Source organism: Hemitrygon akajei, chromosome 26 (genome assembly GCF_048418815.1).
Source record: "Hemitrygon akajei chromosome 26, sHemAka1.3, whole genome shotgun sequence".
Classification (NCBI taxonomy): domain Eukaryota; kingdom Metazoa; phylum Chordata; class Chondrichthyes; order Myliobatiformes; family Dasyatidae; genus Hemitrygon; species Hemitrygon akajei.
The window spans coordinates 61,616,809-61,638,252 of NC_133149.1; the positions used below are offsets into that span (position 1 = coordinate 61,616,809).

General features: G+C 48.5%; 1 protein-coding gene and 1 pseudogene across 1 annotated transcript; both read left to right on the plus strand.

The window, feature by feature from the left end:
- Nucleotides 1-4,364, plus strand: LOC140716980 (uncharacterized). The gene is made up of 2 exons (XM_073030186.1): nucleotides 1-28; nucleotides 2,620-4,364. The coding sequence occupies exon 2, from the start codon at nucleotides 3,302-3,304 to the stop codon at nucleotides 4,103-4,105; it is 804 nt and encodes a 267-aa protein (XP_072886287.1). The 5' UTR covers nucleotides 1-28; nucleotides 2,620-3,301; the 3' UTR covers nucleotides 4,106-4,364.
- Nucleotides 4,365-11,318: 6,954 nt separating this feature from the next.
- Nucleotides 11,319-16,522, plus strand: LOC140716733 (uncharacterized; annotated as a pseudogene).
- Nucleotides 16,523-21,444: the final 4,922 nt, after the last annotated feature.

Genomic DNA, 21,444 nt, shown 5'->3' on the forward strand with positions numbered 1-21,444 from the left:
ATGAGAGGCTCGCTGGGATCGGACGCAGGTAGGAGCGGGGCCGCGGGTGGGAGCTTAATCACCGGCGTTTGCACCGCGATTGAAGGAACATTACTATGAGCTCCGACCCCACAGGTCCGGCACCTCAGGACAGTCCCAGCCCCACGATTTTCCCGAGTGACGGGGAGTTTACGGCTGATTGAGAGCTGGCGGCGCCGCCATTTCTGCGGCGCATGCGCATTGCTGGGTCCTTAGATGGCGGATAGACAGCTTACTTGTTCTTGGTGTCTGCTGGGTAAGGAGGCAGCCATGGGTGACACTACCAGCATTGTCCCCTTAGAATATGCCCAAATACTTCGACCTCCAGTCATGCCAATCCGAGGATCAGTACCTCGGAACAAAAATATACTGTCCAGTCAGTGGAAATGTAAATTAGTGCTGTATGGCTAAAAGAAATCCTCCCGTCAGCTTTAGTTCTCTGTGTAAATAACGATATGAAACACCTTGTTCTCGATGACAAGTGACTTGTAGCTTGCACATCACAAAGGTGCCACACACCAATGAGAATAACTACTGCCCTCCCCTTCATAGCCATTGCCATCGATGGGTTCATCACTGTCAATCAGCTGGGGGTGGGAGGGGATCCCAGTAATTAGAAAATCTCCAGGATCCGACATGTAGTAACAAGTTCACTTTGTTGTGTTGTGGAGCATGACCAGCACTTGAAATGATACCAAAAATCAGGACAAATTGAGCCAAGACACAGGTTGATTGAAGGCAGAAATAGCCTACTCTCATACAGAGGGAATACAGTCAGAGAATTTGTTGGTCAGTCAGGATGCCTGATCCGTGACATGTTAGAAGATGAGGAGTTCATATCTAAACATAGAAACAGAAGTCTGCAATATATTACAGGCCCTTCGGCCCACAATATCATGCTGACCATAAAACCTACTCTCAAAACTGTCTAGAGTTTGACTACCACATAGACCTCTATTATTCTAAGCTCCATGTAGGCACCTAACAGTGTCTAAAAAGACCCTGATTCTATCCGCCTCTACCTTTGAAAAACTTACCTCTGGTATCCCCCTTGTACCTACTTACATGCATCTTAAAACTCTGCCCTTGCATGTTAGCTAGCTCAGCCCTGAGAAAAAACCTCTGGCTTTCTGCTTGATCAATGCCTCTCATCATCTTATACAACTCTCCTCTGAACCCTTTCCAGAGTATCCACATTCTTCCTGTAGTGAGATGATCAGAATTGAACACAGTACTAAAAGTGGGGTCCAATGAAGGCCTTATAAATCTGTAACTGTACCTCACCACTTTTGAACTCAGTCCCATAGTTGATGAAGGCCTTCTTAAAAACATTGTCAACCTGCACAGCAGCTTTGCATGTACTATTGACACGGACCGCAAGATCTCGCTGATCCTCCAAACTGCCAAGAGTCCTATCATTAGTATTGTATTCTGTCTTCAAATTAGACCTACCAAAATGAACCACCAGGTTGAACTCAATCTGCCAATTCTCAGTCCAGTTCTACATCCTATCGATGTAACTGCTCTACTGTGACAACCATTCAGACAACCCACAGTACCCACTACATTTGTGTCATCGACAAACTTACAAACACACCCTTCTACTCCTCATCAAGGTCATTTTTAAAATTCACAAAGAGGAGGGGTCCCAGAACAGATCGCTGCAGAATATCACTGTTCACCATCCTCCATGCAGAACACAAACCATCAACAACCACCCTGTGGCCAAGCTAGTTCTGGATCCACAAAGCAGCTCTCCTTGGGTCCTTCCTCGTTACTTTCTCAATGAGCCTCATATGGGGAACCTTATCAAAAGTCTTACTGAAAACCACGTACACTACATCCAATGTTCTACCTTCATCAATGTTACATCCCCAAAGAGTTCAATCAGGTTGGTAAGGCATAACCTGCCCTTGACAAAGCCATGCTGACTACCGCTAATCTGATGCTCATAAGTCCTCCCGCTTAGGATCTTCTCCAACAAATTGCCCACGACTGATGCAAGACTCACTGGTCTATAATTTCCTGGGTTACCTTTTTTCCCTTTGTTAAACAATCCTCGGGTACTTCTCCCATCCCTATTGATGAGACAAAGATCATCGCCAGATGCTCAGCAATCTCCTCCCTCGCTTCCCACAGTCACCTGCGGTATATCTGAACTTGAGTTGAACTCAGTAATGCCAGAGCTCAAATTGAGTGAAGATCTTATAGAAACATGTAAAATTATGAAAGGGATAGATAAGATAGAGGCAGGAAAGTTGTTTCCACTGGTAGGTGAGACTAGAACTAGAGGACATCACCTCAAGATTCAGGGCATTTGGGATGGAGATGAGGAGGAACTGCTTTTCCCTGAGGGTGGTGAATATGTGGATTCCTCTGCCCAATGAAGCACTGGAGGCTTCCTCAGTAAATGTATTTGAGACAAAGTTGGATAGATTTTTCCATAGTAGGGAGATTAAGGGCGATGGAGTAAAGGCAGGTTGGTGGAGATGGGCCAGATGACGTTCTCGTGCTCCAATTTCTTATGTTCTCACCACAGACTAAAATCTCACCTGAATAATTGTTCTTCACGCATTGATGTCCTTTCAATTATTCTTACAGGTCTGAAATGGCAGAACAGTTGTGCAAGGGAATCTCAACGTGTCAGTTTTGCTCTCTCTGACCGGATATATAAGGAGTGACCAAATATTTTCTTTGCAAGACCAACACATCTGTTGTCAATCCTTGGAAATGAAGAAGTATCTCATCCCAGCTGGAAATGTGTTTTCTGTCTGAAGTGAAGTTTTCTTTTCTAACTCAGTGTTATCTACTGGAGCCGGGGTGCTGAGAAAACACCAGCATTTGTTCACTGAAGATCAGTTCTTCAATTGCAGTGAGATATCATTCTCCTTCTCTCAGTGTGGGAAAGGATTGACTCACAGCCTACCCACAGACACACCAGTGAGTTCACAGTGGGGAGAGGCCATTCACCTGCTCTGTGTGAGGGAGGGGAACTACTCAGTCATCCAGCCTGAAGATACATCAGCAAGTTCACACCACAGTGAGATGCTCCACCTGTTCTGACTGTGAGAAGCAATTCATTCTGTCATCGATTCTAAAGGTAATCTGTAAGTTCACCAGTGAGAGGACGGTAACCGGCTTAGCTGGTGAGAAAACATTCACACACTCAACCACATTGACACCAGCTTGTTCACACCGGGGAGAAGCCATTCACCTGCTTTGTGTGAAAGGGGTCACTCAATCTTCTCAACTGAACGAACACCAGCGAGTTCACACTGAGAAGATGCCATTCACCTGCTCAGACTGTGGGAAGGGATTCACTCAATCATCTCAAACGGAGGTGCATCGGCGAATTCACACTGGGGAGTGGCCATTCGTGTGCTCTGCATGTGGGAAGAGATTCACTTGGTCATCTAACCTTGTGAGGCACTACCGCGTTCACACTGGGGAGAGGCCATTCACTTGCTCAGAATGTGGGAAGGGATTTGCTCGGTCATATCAACTGATTGAACATCAGCGAGTTCACACTGGGGAGAAACCATTCAGCTGCTCTGAATGTGGGAGGAGATTCAAAGAATCAGACACACTTGTGAAACACTACCGAATTCACACTGGGGAGAAGCCATTCACGTGCTCTGAATGTGGGAAGGGATTCACTCGGTCATCAGATGTTAAAATACATCAACGAATTCACACTGGGGAGAAACCATTCATCTGCTCTGAATGTGCGAAGGGATTCACTCACTCATCCAGTCTTGTGAAGCACTGCCGAATTCACACCGGGGAGAAACCGTTCATCTGCTCAGATTGTGGGAAGGGATTCACTGACTCATCCAAACTTGTGAGGCACTACCCAATTCACACTGGGGAGAAGCCATTCAGATGTTCTGAATGTGGGAAGGGATTCACTCGGTCAACCAGCCTTGTGAAGCACAGCCAAATTCACACCAGGGAGAAACTGTTCACCTGCCCAGATTGCGGGAAGGAATTCACTCGGTCCTCAGACTTTAAAGAACATCAACAAATTCACACTGGCGACTCACCTGTTCTGAATGTGGGAATGGATTCGCACATACATCTCAATTGAATGAACATCAGCGAGTTCACACAAGGGAGAAACTGCTCAACTGCTCAGACTGTGGGAAGGAATTCACTCAGTCATCACATCTGTTCAGACTGGGAATGAAATCACACTTTCATCTCACCTACCGACACACCAGACTGATTTCAGCAGTGAGAGGACATTGATCTGCTCAGACTGTGGGAAGACATTGACACACTGATCCACACTGCAGAGACAGTGGTGGGTTCACACTGTGGGGAGGGTGGTCACCTGCTCAGACTGTGGGATGGCATTCACACACTGATCCACACTGCAGAGACAGTGGTGGGTTCACATTGTGGGGAGGGTGGTCTCCTGCTCAGACTGTGGGATGGATTTCAGTCTGTCATTTATCCTTGTGTCGCCCTACCGAGCTTTGATCCATCGTGAATCGGAGAGATCAGAAGCTTGAGAGGACGTAATTCAGTCAGGTTCGCCAATGGAGTATTAAAGGCAGTGGTTCAGCGCAGGTGATTTTTGAGCTTTCAGCAGTGACCAATCAGCATCAGGTCAGGCAGGAGCAAATGGAGCGGCCAGTGTCAGAGTGGGCAGAGTCAGAGCGGAGACTTTGAGGCTTTACCTCTTTGAGGTTTCAGTGAGGAAAGCATTCAATCAGAGAAGGCAAAATCATGATGGAACTAGAATTTTTATCTTAACATTTGCTCAGTTAGAACAGTGGAGATGACAGGCGGGATAGTGGAAAGCTCCTTTGCGGGATGTGGGAAGGCAGGGGACCCTCCTGTGTCCCTGATAACTACACCTGTGAGAAGGGCTTCCAGCTTCAGCTCCGAACAATCCACATTACGGAGTTGGAGCTGGAACTGGATGAACTCTAGATCTTTCGGGAGGCTGAAGGGGTGATAGGACATATAGAGAGGTAGTTGAACCCAAGGTGCAAGGCACAGGAAACTGGGTGACAGGAAGGGGAAGGGGGAAACAGCGAGTGCAGTTAACCCCTGTGTCCATCCCCCTGAACAACACAGATATCACTTTAGATACTGTCGGGGATGGTGGGATGACCAAGTAAAGGAAAGTCACAGCAACAGGGTCTCTGGCACTTAGTCTGGCTCTGAGGCTAAGAAGGGAAGGATGGAGAAGAGGTGAGCTGAGGTGAGAGGTGATTCAGCAGCTCAGGGAACTGACTGGATGTTCTGTGGGTGAGAATGAGATTCCAAGATGACATGTTGCTTCCTGTGTGCTCGGGTCTGTGACATTTCGGGTTGAGTGCTCAGCATTTCCCGGGAGGGTGAACAGTGAAGGTCGTGGTCCATGTGGGTAACAATGATATAGGGTGGTCGAGTAACGAGCTTCTCAAAGGCAGTTCAGGGAGTGGGCTGCTAAGTTAAATGGCTGCTCGTCCAGGGCTGTGACCTCAGGACTGCCATCTGTGCCACGGGCCAGGAAGAGGAAGAATAAACTGTTTAACACATGGCTAAGGAGTTGGTGCAGGAGGGAGGGTATAAGATTTTTGGATCTTCTGAGCTGGTGAGAATTGCTGTGTACAGAGGAGTGTGAGTGTGTTGGGGGAAGCGCACATCGCTGATGGTGTGTGACTGGGCAGGCAGGTCTCACACACAAACACATGCAGTGGAGTGGGAGGGAGGGGAGTGAGAAGGGAAAAGGGGAATAAGGAGGATGGAGTTAGGGCTCCTTCACAAAGTCCCAGTCTCACCCACTCCTCCCCCTCTGGAATTGGTCCCATTCCCTACCCCAGGCTGGGGGTGAGCATTGAGTTGCCTTGTCAAAAAGAAAAGGAATTAATTGTTTGATAGCATTTTGTTCACACACTTTGATAATAAATTTATGTTGAACTTGATCAATGATACGTATTGTTTGTAAAACGTGTACTGATGAGAAATGGTCTCAGTGAAGGACCGAGAGTGGAAAACGAACCGGTGTTCAGCCCCTCTGCTCCGTGCTGGACAAGAACCCTATCTGAGTCTGTCCCATCTGTCTGTCCTTAACACGTCTCACTCTAAAGTTTCCTCTTTCTGTACCTGTCTCAGTGTCTGTTATTTTCCTTCTCAACCCCATTCTCCTGCCTTCCCCCATGACCTTTGACACCCTTACTAATCAAGTACTGATCAAATTCTGTTTTAACTAAACCTGATGACTTGGCCTCTGAGCCGTCCGTGGCAATGAATTCCACAGCTCCCTCATCTCTCCAAAAGCATGCTGTCTGGGATTAGACATTTTGACACGGACGGTTAAAAAATGGTGGCTATCTACTCTCTCTATCCCTCTCTTATTCTGATCAAGTTCTCTCAGGTCACCCTGATTCTCCTCCACTCCAGAGAAAACAGCCCAAGTTTGTCAGAACTCTCCTTACACGGCAGCTCATGCCTCTAATCCAGACACATCCTGGTGAACCTCTTCGTTGCTGTCCTAAACACCAGCGGCGTAACAGGCTTTAAGTAAGTAAATGATGGGTTGCTGATTAATAAGGCTGTTGAAGGTGAAGGGTAGAAAGCAGCAGAATGGGGTTTAGAGGGAAAGTCCTATAGCCATGATCGAATGGTGGAGAAGACTCAATGAATGGAATGAGTATTTCAGTTCCTATGACTTGCGGTGTAGTGGTGAGATGGCGAAGCCGTGGGGAGTAAGGTGCAGGTATGATTGGGTGTCTGGGTAGGAGGTGGTGTCCAGCACCTTTTCACTTTGTCTTATGACCAACAATTAACTCAAAAGAGTGTATCAGTCATAACAGCGCTTATTTTTACTTGCAGCGAGGGAAGACCGGCACAAGAGCGAGTAATAGCTGTTCTCCAAAAAAGCACAAGCGTGTACATTCACTGCTTCGGACACAAGTTCAAGGTCAGGGTGCATTCTGTTTGTCTGCTTAATCAGCGTGTTCAGCATTTTCCCAGTGACACAGCTGCCGGTCTGCAGTCGTGTGCTCAGGTACCATCAGCATCGTGATGCACGAACATTATTAGCAAAGCTCTCTGATACAATACAGGTTCCAGCTGGTTACAGACAAAAATGGTAGAAGTGAAGTGCATTCCCCCAGTGGTGGAGAAACATTGCTACACCACTCGCTCTCTGTGAAAATGGTTCCAAACCCTACAGCTCTCTCCATTTCTGTTAACATCTCCGATCCGTGTAGCCTCCGCCATCTGTGACAGCCCTTCTACACCTACACCCATCACCATTCTGTGAACCCGTCTGACCCCTACTCCACTTGTCATCTCTGTAAAACCCTCCACCATCCACCCTGGCAGATTCAGATGACAGTGGACCCGAGGAAGACACCGACTATGGGCTCACCAAACACATTCACAGGAGCTGACATTTTTTATAAACCTCCCGATTTGTACGGTTGTCTTGACTAAACAGCTTCCTGGCTTCCTATCTTTACCTCCCCAGCCCCACCCCCAACGTCCTGCTTTCCACAAGGATTCCATTCGTCCCTTCCCACTAATTTCCCCCCCCCCCCCGGAACATATCCTTGCAAGCGAGGGAAGTTCTATACACTCCCATTTACTTCCTCCCTCAGTCCCAGTCTGGATCACGAACAGTCCTTCCAGGTGAGGCAACACTTCACCTGCGAGTCTGTCAGGTTGCTGTGCCGTACCTGTCACTCCCAGTGAGGCAACACTTCACCTGCGAGTCTGTCAGGTTGCTGTGCCGTACCTGTCGCTCCCAGTGAGGCAACACTTCACCTGCGAGTCTGTCAGGTTGCTGTGCCGTACCTGTCGCTCCCAGTGAGGCAACACTTCACCTGCGAGTCTGTCAGGTTGCTGTGCCGTACCTGTTGCTCCCAGTGAGGCCTCCTCTCCGTCGATGAGACCCAACGTTGATCAGGAGTCGACTTTGACAAGTACGTTCGCTCCGTCCGCAACAAACGGAATCTCCCATTCACGAGCAAGCGTAGATCTGCAGATGCTGGAAGTCCAAGCAGCACACACAAACTCATTACAAATGATTTCAAGTCCCCTGGCCCCGATCATCTTACTTTCACTGTGGATACCCCGTCCATGTACACCTCCCCCTCCCACCAGGAAAGCCACACGAGCTTTCTCCATTTCCTTCTGGACAACCAGACCCAACGAGTTCCCCTCCACCACCACTCTCCTGCTCTTTGTTTCACTTCTTTGTTTGAGCTGAGCTCTGCTGTCATCTTGTAGTAAGCCGGTGCTGTTTTCCCTTGGGGCTCCGGATTCAGAAGACAAGGCGGGTGTTATGGTTCAGCTGATCCGGTTGGAGTGCACCGAGACAGAATATAAGGTGTTGCTCCTCCACCCTGAGCCAGTTAGCGGAGCACTTCGCCGAGCAGCTTCGCACCGTCCGCCACAAGTAGAACTTCACAGCGCCAAAGATTTTAATCCTGATTCCCATTCAGGGTTGTCAGAGGTTAAAGCGGGACATCATTAGGAGGCAGGAACAGGCTGAGAATTGGCGGGGGGTGTTCAGCCCACTTGCGTGTGAATGATTCGTTTTGGTCTGTCAAATTTGTAGACACAGCTCAGTATTAATGTTAGGACTCTTGGCAGTGTGGAGAATCAACGAGTCGGTGTCCGTAGGACACTCAAAGCTACAGCACGGGTTGACATGTTGCTAGGAAGGCGTATGGTGTGATGACCTTCATCAACTGTGGAATTGAGTTCAAGGTAGTGTTAGATCTATATAGACCTTGTGAAGAGCCCACTTGGATTACTGTTTTCAGTTCTGGTCACCTCACTACAGGAAGAATGTAGATTCTATAGAGAGTGTGCAGCGCAGGTTTACAAGGATGGTGCAGAACATGCCTTATGAGTATAGGTTGAGTAAACTTGACCTTTTCTCCGTGAAGGGACGGATGACGAGAGGTGACCCGATCGACATGTATAAGCTGATGAGAGGCATTGTTCGTGTGGGTAGCCAGGGATGAAGTGGCTAACACGAGCGAGCATATTTTTAAGGTGCTTGTTAGTAGCTTCAAGGGGGATTGCTGAGGTAAGTTTTTGCACAGAGAGTGGTGTGTGTGTGTGTGTGTGTGTGTGTGTGTGTGTGTGTGTGTGTGTGTGTGTGTGTGTGTGTGTGTGTGTGTGTGTGTGAATGTGTGTGTGTGTGTGTGTGTGTGTGTGTGTGTGTGTGTGTGTGTGTGTGTGTGTGTGTGTGCAATGTACTGCCAGGGGCAGCGGTAAAGGCGGGTACAATAGGGTCTTTTAACAGATTCTTAGATAGGTACACGGAGCTTAGCAAAATAGTGGGCCACGCGTTAGAGAAATTCTAGGCAGTTTCTAGAGTAGGTTACACGGTCGGCACAACATTGTGGGCCGAAGGGCCTGTAACGTGCTGTGGTTTTCTATGATTCTGTGGAGCTCCATGCCACGCAAACGCAGTTTTTGAGAAGGTGATGATTGCTTTCCTGGATATTGATTGTGTTGTTGCAAACTCTGGGTGACTGGAAGAGAAGTCTGTCGCAACAATATGACTCTTCCCATTACAATCAAACAACTAATCACCGAATGTGAAGGACGGCTTGTCTGGTACAGGGGGTGGAGTCAGGGGATTTGCTTGCTGCTTTGGTCTGTGGGTACGACATATCTCGTATGAAGTAGTGGTCCGTCAGATGTCTCGGTTCCTTCTTGGACAGTACGTCACTTCATCAGCTCGTTGTTTACGTTTCTTTCCTCATCAGGGTGCACTTCGTGAACCTTCTGGAACACTTCCTTGTGTGACGACCTGAAGACACGAACCTGTTCCCCTGGAGGACCACATCTTCCAATGCTGACAGTTCAGCTCTGTCTGCCCAATAATCCCGAACAAATATTGAACATCTATTCGTAGTTGCAGGCCATCCTTTCTGTATTGTCTCTCTGCGTACCTTCCTTGATGCAGCCGTCCCTGCTGGTGTCCTAATCGTCTCTGTTCTATCAGGAGATATTGGAATGGAGGTAAAAATCGTGTCCACATAGGACATGTACATCAGCATTAATCTCTTGGTAGGTCTTTTATTTCTTGTTGACAATGCATTAGTAGCAAATATATCCTCCCTAGCGTGTCGCACCAGACGGTCGGCCATTCCTGTCTGGCGCGTGGTGTCTGGATTGGTTTTTCGGATTAACGGGGTCACAATATGAACATTCCTGACTCGACCCTTTGTGTGTTTTACGAGGCCGAGTGGCTAGCTCAACGCTCAACCCAGCATGGATGGAAGGCGTGCCGGTGGGGGGGAGGGGGTGTGGCCCGACTTGGATTGGAACTCAGGAGCCTGCGCTCCGGAGTCCGGCGCTGATGTCACCGCCACCAAGCAACAGGAAACACCAGAGAGAAACCATAGCAACACACACAGAATGTCAGCGCCCCCCACCACCAAGCAACAGGAAACACCAGAGAGAGACCACAGCAACACACAGAATGTCAGCGCCCACCACCACCAAGCAACAGGAAACACCAGAGAGAGACCACACCAACACACAGAATGTCAGCGCCCACCACCACCAAGCAACAGAAAACACCAGAGAGAGACCATAGCAACACACACAGAATGTCAGCGCCCCCCACCACCAAGCAACAGGAAACACCAGAGAGAAACCATAGCAACACAGACAGAATGTCAGCGCCCACCACTACCAAGCAACAGGAAACACCAGAGAGAAACCATAGCAACACACACAGAATGTCAGCGCCCACCACCACCAAGCAACAGGAAACACCAGAGACAGACCACAGCAACACACACAGAATGTCAGCGCCCCCCACCACCAAGCAACAGGAAACACCAGAGAGAGACCATAGCAACACACACAGAATGTCAGCGCCCACCACCACCAAGCAACAGGAAACACCAGAGAGAGACCATAGCAACACACACAGAATGTCAGCGCCCCCCACCACCAAGCAACAGGAAACACCAGAGAGAGGCCAGAGCAACACACAGAGAATGTCAGCGCCCACCACCACCAAGCAACAGAAAACACCAGAGAGAAACCATAGCAACACACACAGAATGTCAGCGCCCCCCACCGCCAAGCAACAGAAAACACCAGAGAGAGACCATAGCAACACACACAGAATGCTGGAGGATCTCAGCAGGTCCAGCGGCATCAATGGAAAACAGAACATCTGCAGTCAACAAAAACTGTTGTTTACCCGACAGCTCGACGTGTCAAAGGCTCCCTCTCTCATGAGCAATATCACTCATTTTCACAGCAAAAGGGGAGACTGACAGTCGCTGTTATCCTATTAAAAGTGTGCCGCAGCGAGATCCACGATGTTCCCTATCCTGCGACGCCACTGTCGGCAACACCAGCCTGAAATCAGGCATCCACAGGTCCGCACCCCGGAGGCGGGCCTGGAGAATGTCAAAAACCGGTCGGCCACAGAGCACCCGGAACTGGAACCCATCCACCGTAAAAGAAAATAGGTTGCGAATGCCACTGGCAGCTCAGGGCCTCGATAGAACCCGACCAACCCTGAAAAGGGAAAAATGAGATATCAAAGGCAAGAATTAGGCCGTTTTCGCAGCCACTTGGTGCCGTCTTAATTCTGCCCTTATTTCTTTGCTTTTCTGTTGCTTTGGGTAACAACATGAGTTCTGCCCGCCTCCCCCCTTTTTCATAGTATGCACTCTCACCTCGGCCTGTGCAGTTCCCCAGCTTGTGCTCGTGTGCTCTCTGCTGTCCGTGTCACGGTCCCAACCGTTAATCCCCCATATTCTCCTAATTCCCCTTGTTGCGACACACCTGATTCTCATCTAAACCTGCAGCGTAAATACCCCGGCTTTGCATCCGCTCATCGCCAGGTCGCTGTGTCAACCAGTGTGGTAATTCACGTTCCCAGCTGCTTCGGATTGTGCATTCTAAGTTTTACTTCAGTGCCGAGGTTTACCCGTGTAACTCTGCCTCTTCCCGTCAAGCTAAGTTTTGCCTGCCGCCTGTCTCCTGTTTGCCCTTCAGCTCCAGCAACGCCCTGTGTCAAGGTAAGTTTTGCCTGCCTGCTGCTTTTCCGTTCACCCTCCTGTTTGCCGTTCAGCCCCAGCCACGCTCACGCCCTCGTCTGCATCCCGACTCTATCTCCGTGCCGGTGTCCTGCGTCTGGGTTTTCCCGTTCCTTGTCACAGTCCAACACATACCCACAGCCTTTGGCAACGTCAAGTCATTCTCCTCACGGAGCTGTCTTTCTCTGAGCCTATTATCTGTGATTCCACAGACTGTTTTGTCCCCATCTGGTAAGTCTGTCAAATCTCCAAATTCACAGGACTTATTCAGTGTGTGCAGCTCAGCTCAGTATTGGTCTCAAATAACAACTTGTTTCTGGTCACAGGAAAGAAAGGTTACTTCCCTCAATCGTGATGTTTTTTATTTGGAACAAAATACACCTCAAGGCTGTTTCGTCAATTTGAAAGCTGTTTTAGATATCCAAAGCATCTTTGCCAATTACATGTGGAAACATATACGCTTTCAAAAGTGGGAACTTACTGCTTTTCCTGGCTAACAGAGTGAAGGTGTTTGTGGAGCGACCTCCCAATCTACGCTGCATCTCGCCAATATAACACAGGCTCCACCGGCAGCACTGCATACAGTATGTGACACTAACACACTCGCTGGTGAAGTGCGGCCTCCCGTGTACAACACTCCCTGAAAGGTAGTGAGAGAGAGAGGGGGTGTAGGGGGGATGTGTGGCAATTGTTCGGCAGCAAGGAGAAGTACCAGGAGGGAGATCAGTGGTGTGGGACGAGCTGCCAAAAGGGAGACGTGTAGACCACTTTGGCGTGGTCCTATCTTCTGTCCAGCACAGGCGGGATCTCCTGACGGCCATTTCAATACAGCTTCCCATTCACATCGCCACACGTCAGCACAAACTTTCCTCCACCCACTGTCAGCCCAAGATGATGGCCACCAGTTCCGCTGTGGCTGCCAGTGAATGGTCAGTAAGTCATTTCCTCATCGTTACCTATCATCCGGGCACAAAAACAACCACAGCTAATTTTCCGGTTAAATTATCCTTTGATCCATCTGTAAAAAAAAAAACGGGGTTCTCGCATCGTAATAATTCCTCTACATAGCACCATCCAGAGACAGAGAAGCAGTTTCAGCGACAGGTTGTTATCGATGCAATGCAATGCTCCTCCTCCAGGATGAAGAGGTCAACACTCCCCAATGCAATTAGGCTTTACAATTCAACCGCCAGGAGTAAGATATGTTAAAGTGCCGGGGTTGATTGTATTTAATGTATTTAAGTAAACTACTTTAGAACTTTTTAAAAGCTATTATTAATGCTTTTTGAGTGAGTGATTTTAGATGCATATCATATTTTTACTGAGTTAAGTATTGTATGTAATTAGTTTTGCTACAACAAGTGTATGGGACATTGGAAAAAATGTTGAATTTCCCCATGGGGATGAATAAAGTACCTATCTATCTATCTAAACAACAGGCAGAACAGAATGCTTAGACGTGATTAAATCGTGTAAGCTAAAATCAGCTGAAGGCTTTGGAACAGCGGAGGTGGGGGGTTACCGAGAAAGATACATCGCATGATCCAACAGACCCATATTGCTAGAGTGGTGAGGACACAGGCACCCAAAACTAAAAATGCTCTTCTTGTGATGTTCCCAAGGGAATCCCCCTGGGCCGCATCAAATTCTGCGAGAACGCCATCTTGCCAGCCAGGGCTGTATATGTTGCTTCCTCAGCCACAAGCCCCGGATCACCAGCGACCCGAAAGAACCTCTGAATAAGGAGAAGAGAGCCTCCAGGTGTGGAGACAAGACAAGCACTGAGGCGAGAACGGGGTGAACGGAGGGCAGGGCTGAGGTAGGTTTGAAGGTCCCTACAAGAGGAAGCTGGAGTACAAGCTCCAGTAGGGTAGCATAGCGGGCGTGTAGTCGGGTACGAAGCAGGTCACCGGCTTCAAGGTTAAAGAAAGGAAGATCGGAGGCTTGCCTGGACAGGGCCAATGAAGTGGATTTGTTTTTCTCAGCAGGGGACCTACTGCTGTCCACTCTCCCACTGGCCAAGACCACACACCCTCCCTGCCGTCGAGGCAGGTTGAAGGGACAGCTGGAGAGACTAGAGACTCTGGCCCAGACGGTACCAGCCCCAGGGTACTGAAGGGCAGTGCGAGCCACCGGTCTGGTATTTTGTAGCACCTTTACAATTTGAGTCTGAGTCTGGAAAAGATACTGGTGCTGTTTGGCAAAAAAAAAAATCCTTCCATCAGCTTTAGTTCTCTCTGGGTAAATAACGGTATGAAACACCTCTGTCATCGATGACAAGAGACTTGTGGCTTTCGCATCGCAAAATTACCACATTCCAATGAGAATAACCACTACCATCCCCTTCATGTTCGTTAACATTGCCATCGATGGGTGTATCACTGTCAAGCGCTTGTTGGGAGGGGATCAAAGTCATTAGAAAATCGACAGGATCAGACATGTAATAACAAGTGCTCTTTTGTAGTGCTGTGGGGCGTGACAAGAACTTGAAATAACATCAAATGGACAGAGTCAAATTGAGGCAACTCACAAGTTAATTGAGGGCAGAAATCCCCTATTCTCATACAGGCAGAGAATTTGTTGGTTAGTCAGGATGCCTGATATATACCTTGTCAGAAGATGAGGAGTTTGTAGCAGTATATAGAAATTTATAGCACAGTACAAGCCCTTCAGCTCCAACGTGAGATGAACTTCATAACATTGTGATGCCAGAGCTCCTGACAGACTAAAACCTCACCTGAATAATTGTTCTTCACCCACTGATGTCCTTTCAAATATTTTTACAGGTTTGAAATGGCAGAACACTTGTGCAAGGGAATCTCAACATGTCAGTTTTGCTGTCTGTGTCCAGATATATAAGAAGTGACGAAATACTTTCTTTGCAAGACCAACACATCTGTTATCGATCCTTGGAGATGAAGAGTTAATCTCATGCCGGCTGGAAATGTATTTTGTGTCTGAAATGAAGTTTTCTGTTGTAACTCAGTGAAATCCACTGGAACTGGGGTGCTGAGAACACACTCACAGCCTACCCGCGGACACTCCAGTGAGTTCACAGTGGCGAGAGGCCATTCACCCACTCTGTGTGTGGGAGGGGAATTACTCTGTCATCCAGCCTGAAGATACATCAGCAAGTTCACAGCACAGAGAGATGCTCCACCTGTTCTGACTGTGGGAAGCAATTCAATCTATCATCGAGGCTGAAGATATATCCAAAAATACACCAGTGAGGGGATATTGATCTGCTCGGACGGTGGGAAGGCATTCACACACTCAACTGTGACACCAGCAGGTTCACACACAGCCATTCACCTGCTCTGAATGTGGGAAAAGATTCACTCAATCATCTCAACTGAACGAACACCAGCGAGTTCATTCTGAGAAGATGCCGTTCACCTTCATCAGATGAATGGAAGGGATTCACTCGCTCATCCACACTACAGAGACAACAGCGAGTTCACACTGGGGAGAGGCCATTCATGTGCTTAGACTGTGGGAAGGGATTCACTCAGTCATCTCACCTACTGACACACCAGTCAGTTCACACTGGGGAGTGGCCATTCACATGCTCTGAACGTGGGAAGGGATTCACTCAGTTATCCACCCTTGTGAAGCACTACCGGATTCACACCGGGGAGAGGCCATTCACCTGCTCAGATTGTGGGAAGGGATTCACTCGCTCATCCACACTACAGAGACAACAGTGAGTTCACACTGGGGAGAGGCCATTCACCTGTTCCGACTGTGGGAAGGGATTCACTCAGTCAGCACACCTACTGAGACACCAGTTAGTCCACACAAGGCAGAGGCCTTTCACGTGCTCTGAATGTGGGAAAAAATTCACTTGGTCTTCTCAACTGAAGGTACAGCAGCGAGTTCACACTGGGGAGAAACCATTCAGCTGCTCTGAATGTGGGAAGGGATTCACTCGGTCATCTAGACTGAGAGTGCATCAGCGAATTCACACTGGGGAGAGGCCGTTCATCTGCTCTGAATGTGGGAAGGGATTCGCTCGGTCATCTACATTTTTGAAGCACAACAGAATTCACACTGGGGAGAAGCCATTCAGCTGCTCTGAATGTGGGACAAGATTAAGTCGATCATCTCACCTACTGGAACACCAGCGGCTTCACACTGGGGAGAGGCCGTTCACCTGCTCAGACTGTGTGAAGGCATTCACTCTGTCATCCATGCTACAGACACACTAGCGAGTTCACACTGGAGACAGGCCGTTCACCTGCTCCGACTGTGGGAAGGGATTCTCCCAGTCATCTTCTCTGCTGACCCATCAGTTAGTCCACGCGTGGGACAGGCAATTCACTTGCTCTGAATGTGGGAAGGGATTCACTCAGTCATCCATGCTGCAGAGACACCGGTTTGTTCACACTGGGGAAAGGCCGTTCATCTGCTCCGAATGTGGGAAGGGATTCACTCAATCATCTCATTTTAAAAAACATCAACAGGTTCACAGTGAGTAGAAGTTATTCGACTGCTCAGACTGTGGGAAGGGATTCATTCAGCCATCTCAACTGAAGGAGCATCAGTTAGTTCACACTCGGGAGAAACTGTTCACCTTCCTCAGATTGTCAGAAGGGATTCACACTTTCATCTCACCTACCGACACACCGGACTGTTTTCAGCAGTGAGAGGATGTTGACCTGCTCTGACTGTGGGAAGGCATTCACACACTGATCCACACTGCAGAGACAGTGGTGGGTTCACACTGTGGGGAGGGTGGTCACCTGCTCAGACTGTGGGAAGGGATTCACACACTGATCCACACTGCAGAGACAGTGGTGGGTTCACGCTGTGGTGAGGGTGGTCACCTGCTCTGACTGTGGGAAGGCATTCACACACTGATCCACACTGCAGAGACAGTGGTGGGTTCACACTGTGGGGAGGGTGGTCACCTGCTCAGACTGTGCGAAGGCATTCACACACTGATCCACACTGCAGAGACAGTGGTGGGTTCACACTGTGGGGAGGGTGGTCACCTGCTCAGACTGTGGGAAGGGATTCACACACTGATCCACACTGCAGAGACAGTGGTGGGTTCACACTGTGGGGAGGGTGGTCACCTGCTCAGACTGTGGGAAGGCATTCACACACTGATCCACACTGCAGAGACAGTGGTGGGTTCACACTGTGGGGAGGGTGGTCACCTGCTCAGACTGTGGGATGGGTTTCGATCAGTCATTCATCCTTGTGTCGCCCTACCGAGCTTTGACCTATCGATAATCGGAGAGATCAGACGCTTGAGAGGACGTAATTCAGTCAGGTTCACCGACCGAGTATTAAAGGCAGTGATTCGGGGCAGGTTATTTTTGAGCTTTCAGCAGTGGCCAATCTGTATTTAGGGTTGATTATCAAGAACAAGTCAGGCAGGAGCAAGTGGAGCGGTCACTGTTGGAGTGGACAGAGTCAGAGCGGAGACTTCGCTGCTTTAGCTCTTTAGGTTTCAGTGAGGAGAGCCTTCAGTCAGAGAAGGCAAAATCATGCCAAAGGTAGAATTTTTTTGCCCCCTTTTCATTTGCTCAGAACAGTGGAGATGTCAGGCAGGCTAATGGAAAGCTCCTCTTGCGGGATGTGGGAAGGCAGGGGTCCCTCCTGTGTCCCTGATAACTACACCTGCGAGAAGGGCATCCAGCTTCAGCTCCGAACAATCCACATTCAGGATTTGCAGCTGGAACTGGATGAACTCCAGATCATTCGGGAGGTTGAAGGGCTGATAGGTAGGACATTTGAGAGGTAGTTGCATCCAAGAAGCACGGCACAGGAAACTGGGTGACTGTCAGGAAGGGTAAAGTGGGAAACAGCGAGAGCAGTTTACCCCTGTGTCCATCCCCCTGAACAACACAGTTATCAATTTAGATACTGTCAGGGATGGTGGGGATGACCACGTAAAGGAAGGTCACAGCAGAAGGGTCTCTGGCACTTAGTCTGGCTCTGAGACTGAGGAGGGAAGGGTGGAGAAGAGGCGAGCTGTGGTCAGAGGTTATTCATTCCTTCAGGGAACTGATTGGACGTCCTGTGGGTGAGAATGATATTCCAGGATGGCATGTGGTCTCCTGCATGCAAGGTTCTGATATATGATCTGGTCGAGTAACGAGGTTCTGCAAAGGGAGTTCGGGGAGTGAGCTGCTAAGTTAAAGGGCAGCTCATCCAGGGCTGTGATCTCAGGACTGTCATCTGTGCCACGTGCCAAGAATCGGAAGATTATACAGTTTAACACATGGCTAAGGAGTTGGTGCAGGAGGGAGTGTATAAGATTTTTGGATCTTCTGAGCTGGTGAGGATTGTTGTGTACAGAGGAGTGCGAGTGTGTTGGGAGGGAGAGCACATCGTTGATGGAGTGCGACTGCGCAGGCCGTCTCTCACACACAGACACATGCAGTGGAGTGTGAGGGAGGGGAGTGAGAAGGGAAAAGGAGAATGAGGAATGAGGAGGATGGAGTTAGGGCTCCCTCACAAAGTCCCAGACTCACCCACCACACCCCCCTTTGGAATTGGTCCCATTTAATTTTGCAGTATTTTAAGTTTCCACTCACTTAAAGTTCTTATTAAAGAGCTTTTTGTATGGGCACGTTGGAGAATTATCTCATTAGTTACCCTACCTTTATATGATATTTTCAGCATTCTTCTGAGAAACCGCATTTCTGTTGCTTCGAAGTTTCTTTGGAGTTCTGGTGTTTCCAGTCCATGTTTCTGAAGCATACAGCAAGATTGACCAGATGTCACATTTTAGTAGCCTAAACCGTGTTATCATAGAATTGTGTCTGTTGGTAAAAATCGTTTTTTGGAAGTTGGTTTTGGTAATACCAATTCTACTTTTTATTTCTTCTTTACTTCCAGCATCTTGTGATATAGACAGATAGACAGACATACATTATTGATCCCGAGGGAAATTGGTTTTTGTTACAGTTGTACCAACCAAGAATAGAGTAGAAATATAGCAAAATAAAACCAGAAGTAATGAAATAATACTAAGTAAATTATGCCAAGTGGAAATAAGTCAAGGACCAGCCTATTGGCTCAGATCGGCTGACATTCCGAGGGAGGAATTGTAAAGTTTGATGGCCACAGGCAGGAATGACTTCCTATGCATCTCGGTGAAATGAGTCTCTGGCTGAATGTACTCCTGTGCCTAACCAGTACATTATGGAGTGGATGGGAGACATTGTCCAAGATGGCATGCAACTTGGACAGCATCCTCTTTTCAGACACCACCGTCAGAGAGTCCTGTTCCACCCCCACAACATCACTGGCCTTACAAATGAGTTTGTTGACTGTTGGTGTCTGTTACCTTCAGCCTGCTGCCCCAGCACACAACAGCAAACATGATAGCACTGGCCACTACAGACTCGTAGAACATCTTCAACATCGTCCGGCAGATGTTAAAGGACCTCAGCCTCCTCAGGAAATAGAGACGGCTCTGACCCTTCTTGTAGACAACCTCAGTGTTCTTTGACCAGTCCAGTTTATTGTCAATTCGTATCCCCAGGTACTTGTAATCCTCCACCATGTCCACACTGACTCCTTGGATGGAAACAGGGGTCACCGGTGCCTTAGCCCTCCTCAGGTCCACCACCAGCTCCTTAGTCTTTTTCACATTAAGCTGCAGAGTATTCTGCTTGCACCATGTAACAAAGTTTCCCACCGTAACCCTGCACTCAGCCTGATCTCCCTTGCTGATGCATCCAACTATGGCAGAGTCATCAGAAAACTTCTGAAGATGGCAAGACTCTGTGCAGTAGTTGAAGTCCGAGGTGTAGATGGTGAAGAGAAAGGGAGACAGGATAGTCCCCTTTGGAGTCCCAGTGCTGCTGACCACTCTGTCTGACACACAGTGTTGCAAGCGCACGTACTGTGGACTGCCAGTCAGGTAATCAATAATCCATGACACCAGGGAAGCATCCACCTGCATCACTGTCAGCTTCTCACCCAGCAGAGCAGGGCGGATGGTGTTGAACGCACTGGAGAAGTCAAAAGACATGAGCATCACAGTGCTCGCCGGCTTGTCCAGGTGGGCGTAGACACGGTTCAGCAGGTAAATGATGGCTTCCTCAAATCCTAGTCGGGGCTGATAGGCAAACTGGAGGGGGTCTAAGTGTGGCCTAACCATAGGCCTGAGCTGCTCTAGAACAAGTCTCTCCAGGGTCTTCATGATGTGGGAGGTCAATGCCACCGGTCTGTAGTCATTGGAGCCACTGGGGCGCGGTGTCTTCGGTACAGGGACGAGGCAGGATGGCTTCAACAGCACAGGAACCCTCTGGAGACTCAGGCTCAGGTTGAAGACATGGTGTAGTACCCCAAATAGCTGGGGGGCACAGGCTTTGATCACCCTGGGGCTGACACCATCCGGGCCTGCAGCCTTGCTTGGGGGTGGAGAGGTTTCAGATGTCTTCTCAACTGTTCAGCTGTGAAGCCCATCATGGTGGTTTCAGGGGGGGGAGGGATGTCGTCATGAGAGCAGGGTGGGAGGCTGTGAGGAGGGGTAGGAGTGGAGAGTGGAGTATGTGTTGGTTGGGGGCCGACAACAGATGAATCATGGGGGATGGGCAGAGGCCACAGTGTCAAATCTGTTGAAGAACAGGTTAAGTTCGTTGGCCCTGTCCACACTGCCTTCAGCTCCTCTGTTGCTAGTTTGCCGGAACCCAGTGATGGTCCTCATCCCACTCCAGACCTCTCTCGTGTTGTTCTGCTGGAGTTTCCACTCAAGCTTCCTCCTATACCTGTCTTTAACCTCCCTGAACTTGGCTTTCAGGTCCCTCTGTATTGTCCTCAGCTCCTCCGTATTTCCATCTCCAAACACCCTCTTTTTAGTGTTCAGGATGTCCTTAAAGTCCTTTGTTACCTATGACTTGTTATTTGAATAATGAATAACAAGTAACAATATAAAGCTACCAAGGTAATTGAAACTGGCCTTTTGTTCAACCTCTTGGTTACCGATGTACAACTTGCCGTTGGGAGTATCCTGCTGTTTCGATGTTACCATACTTTTTTTTTACAGTTGATGGTTAGACCAGAATCTGCACTTGTTTGCATTACTTTGCCTAGGAGGATTTGTAGGTCTTCTGTAGCACTTGCTATTAGGGTGGTATCGTCCGCATATCTTATATTGTTGATGTTAACACCTCAAATTTTTATCCCATCTAGGTCTTCTATTTCTCTGAGAATCATTTCACTATAGATATTTAAAAATTCCAATGAGGCAACGCATCTCTGTCTAAATCCTCTTTAAACTTATATTATCATCAGTTTTTACCACCGCCATTTGGTTCTAATATGAATTGTGAAGTAGTTGTTCTTCCCTTCCGTCAGTGTTTAGTGAGAATTTGAAATAATACAAAGTATCAAAATGTCTTATGCCATATTGGGCGATTTCCGATCGCTGCTTTTA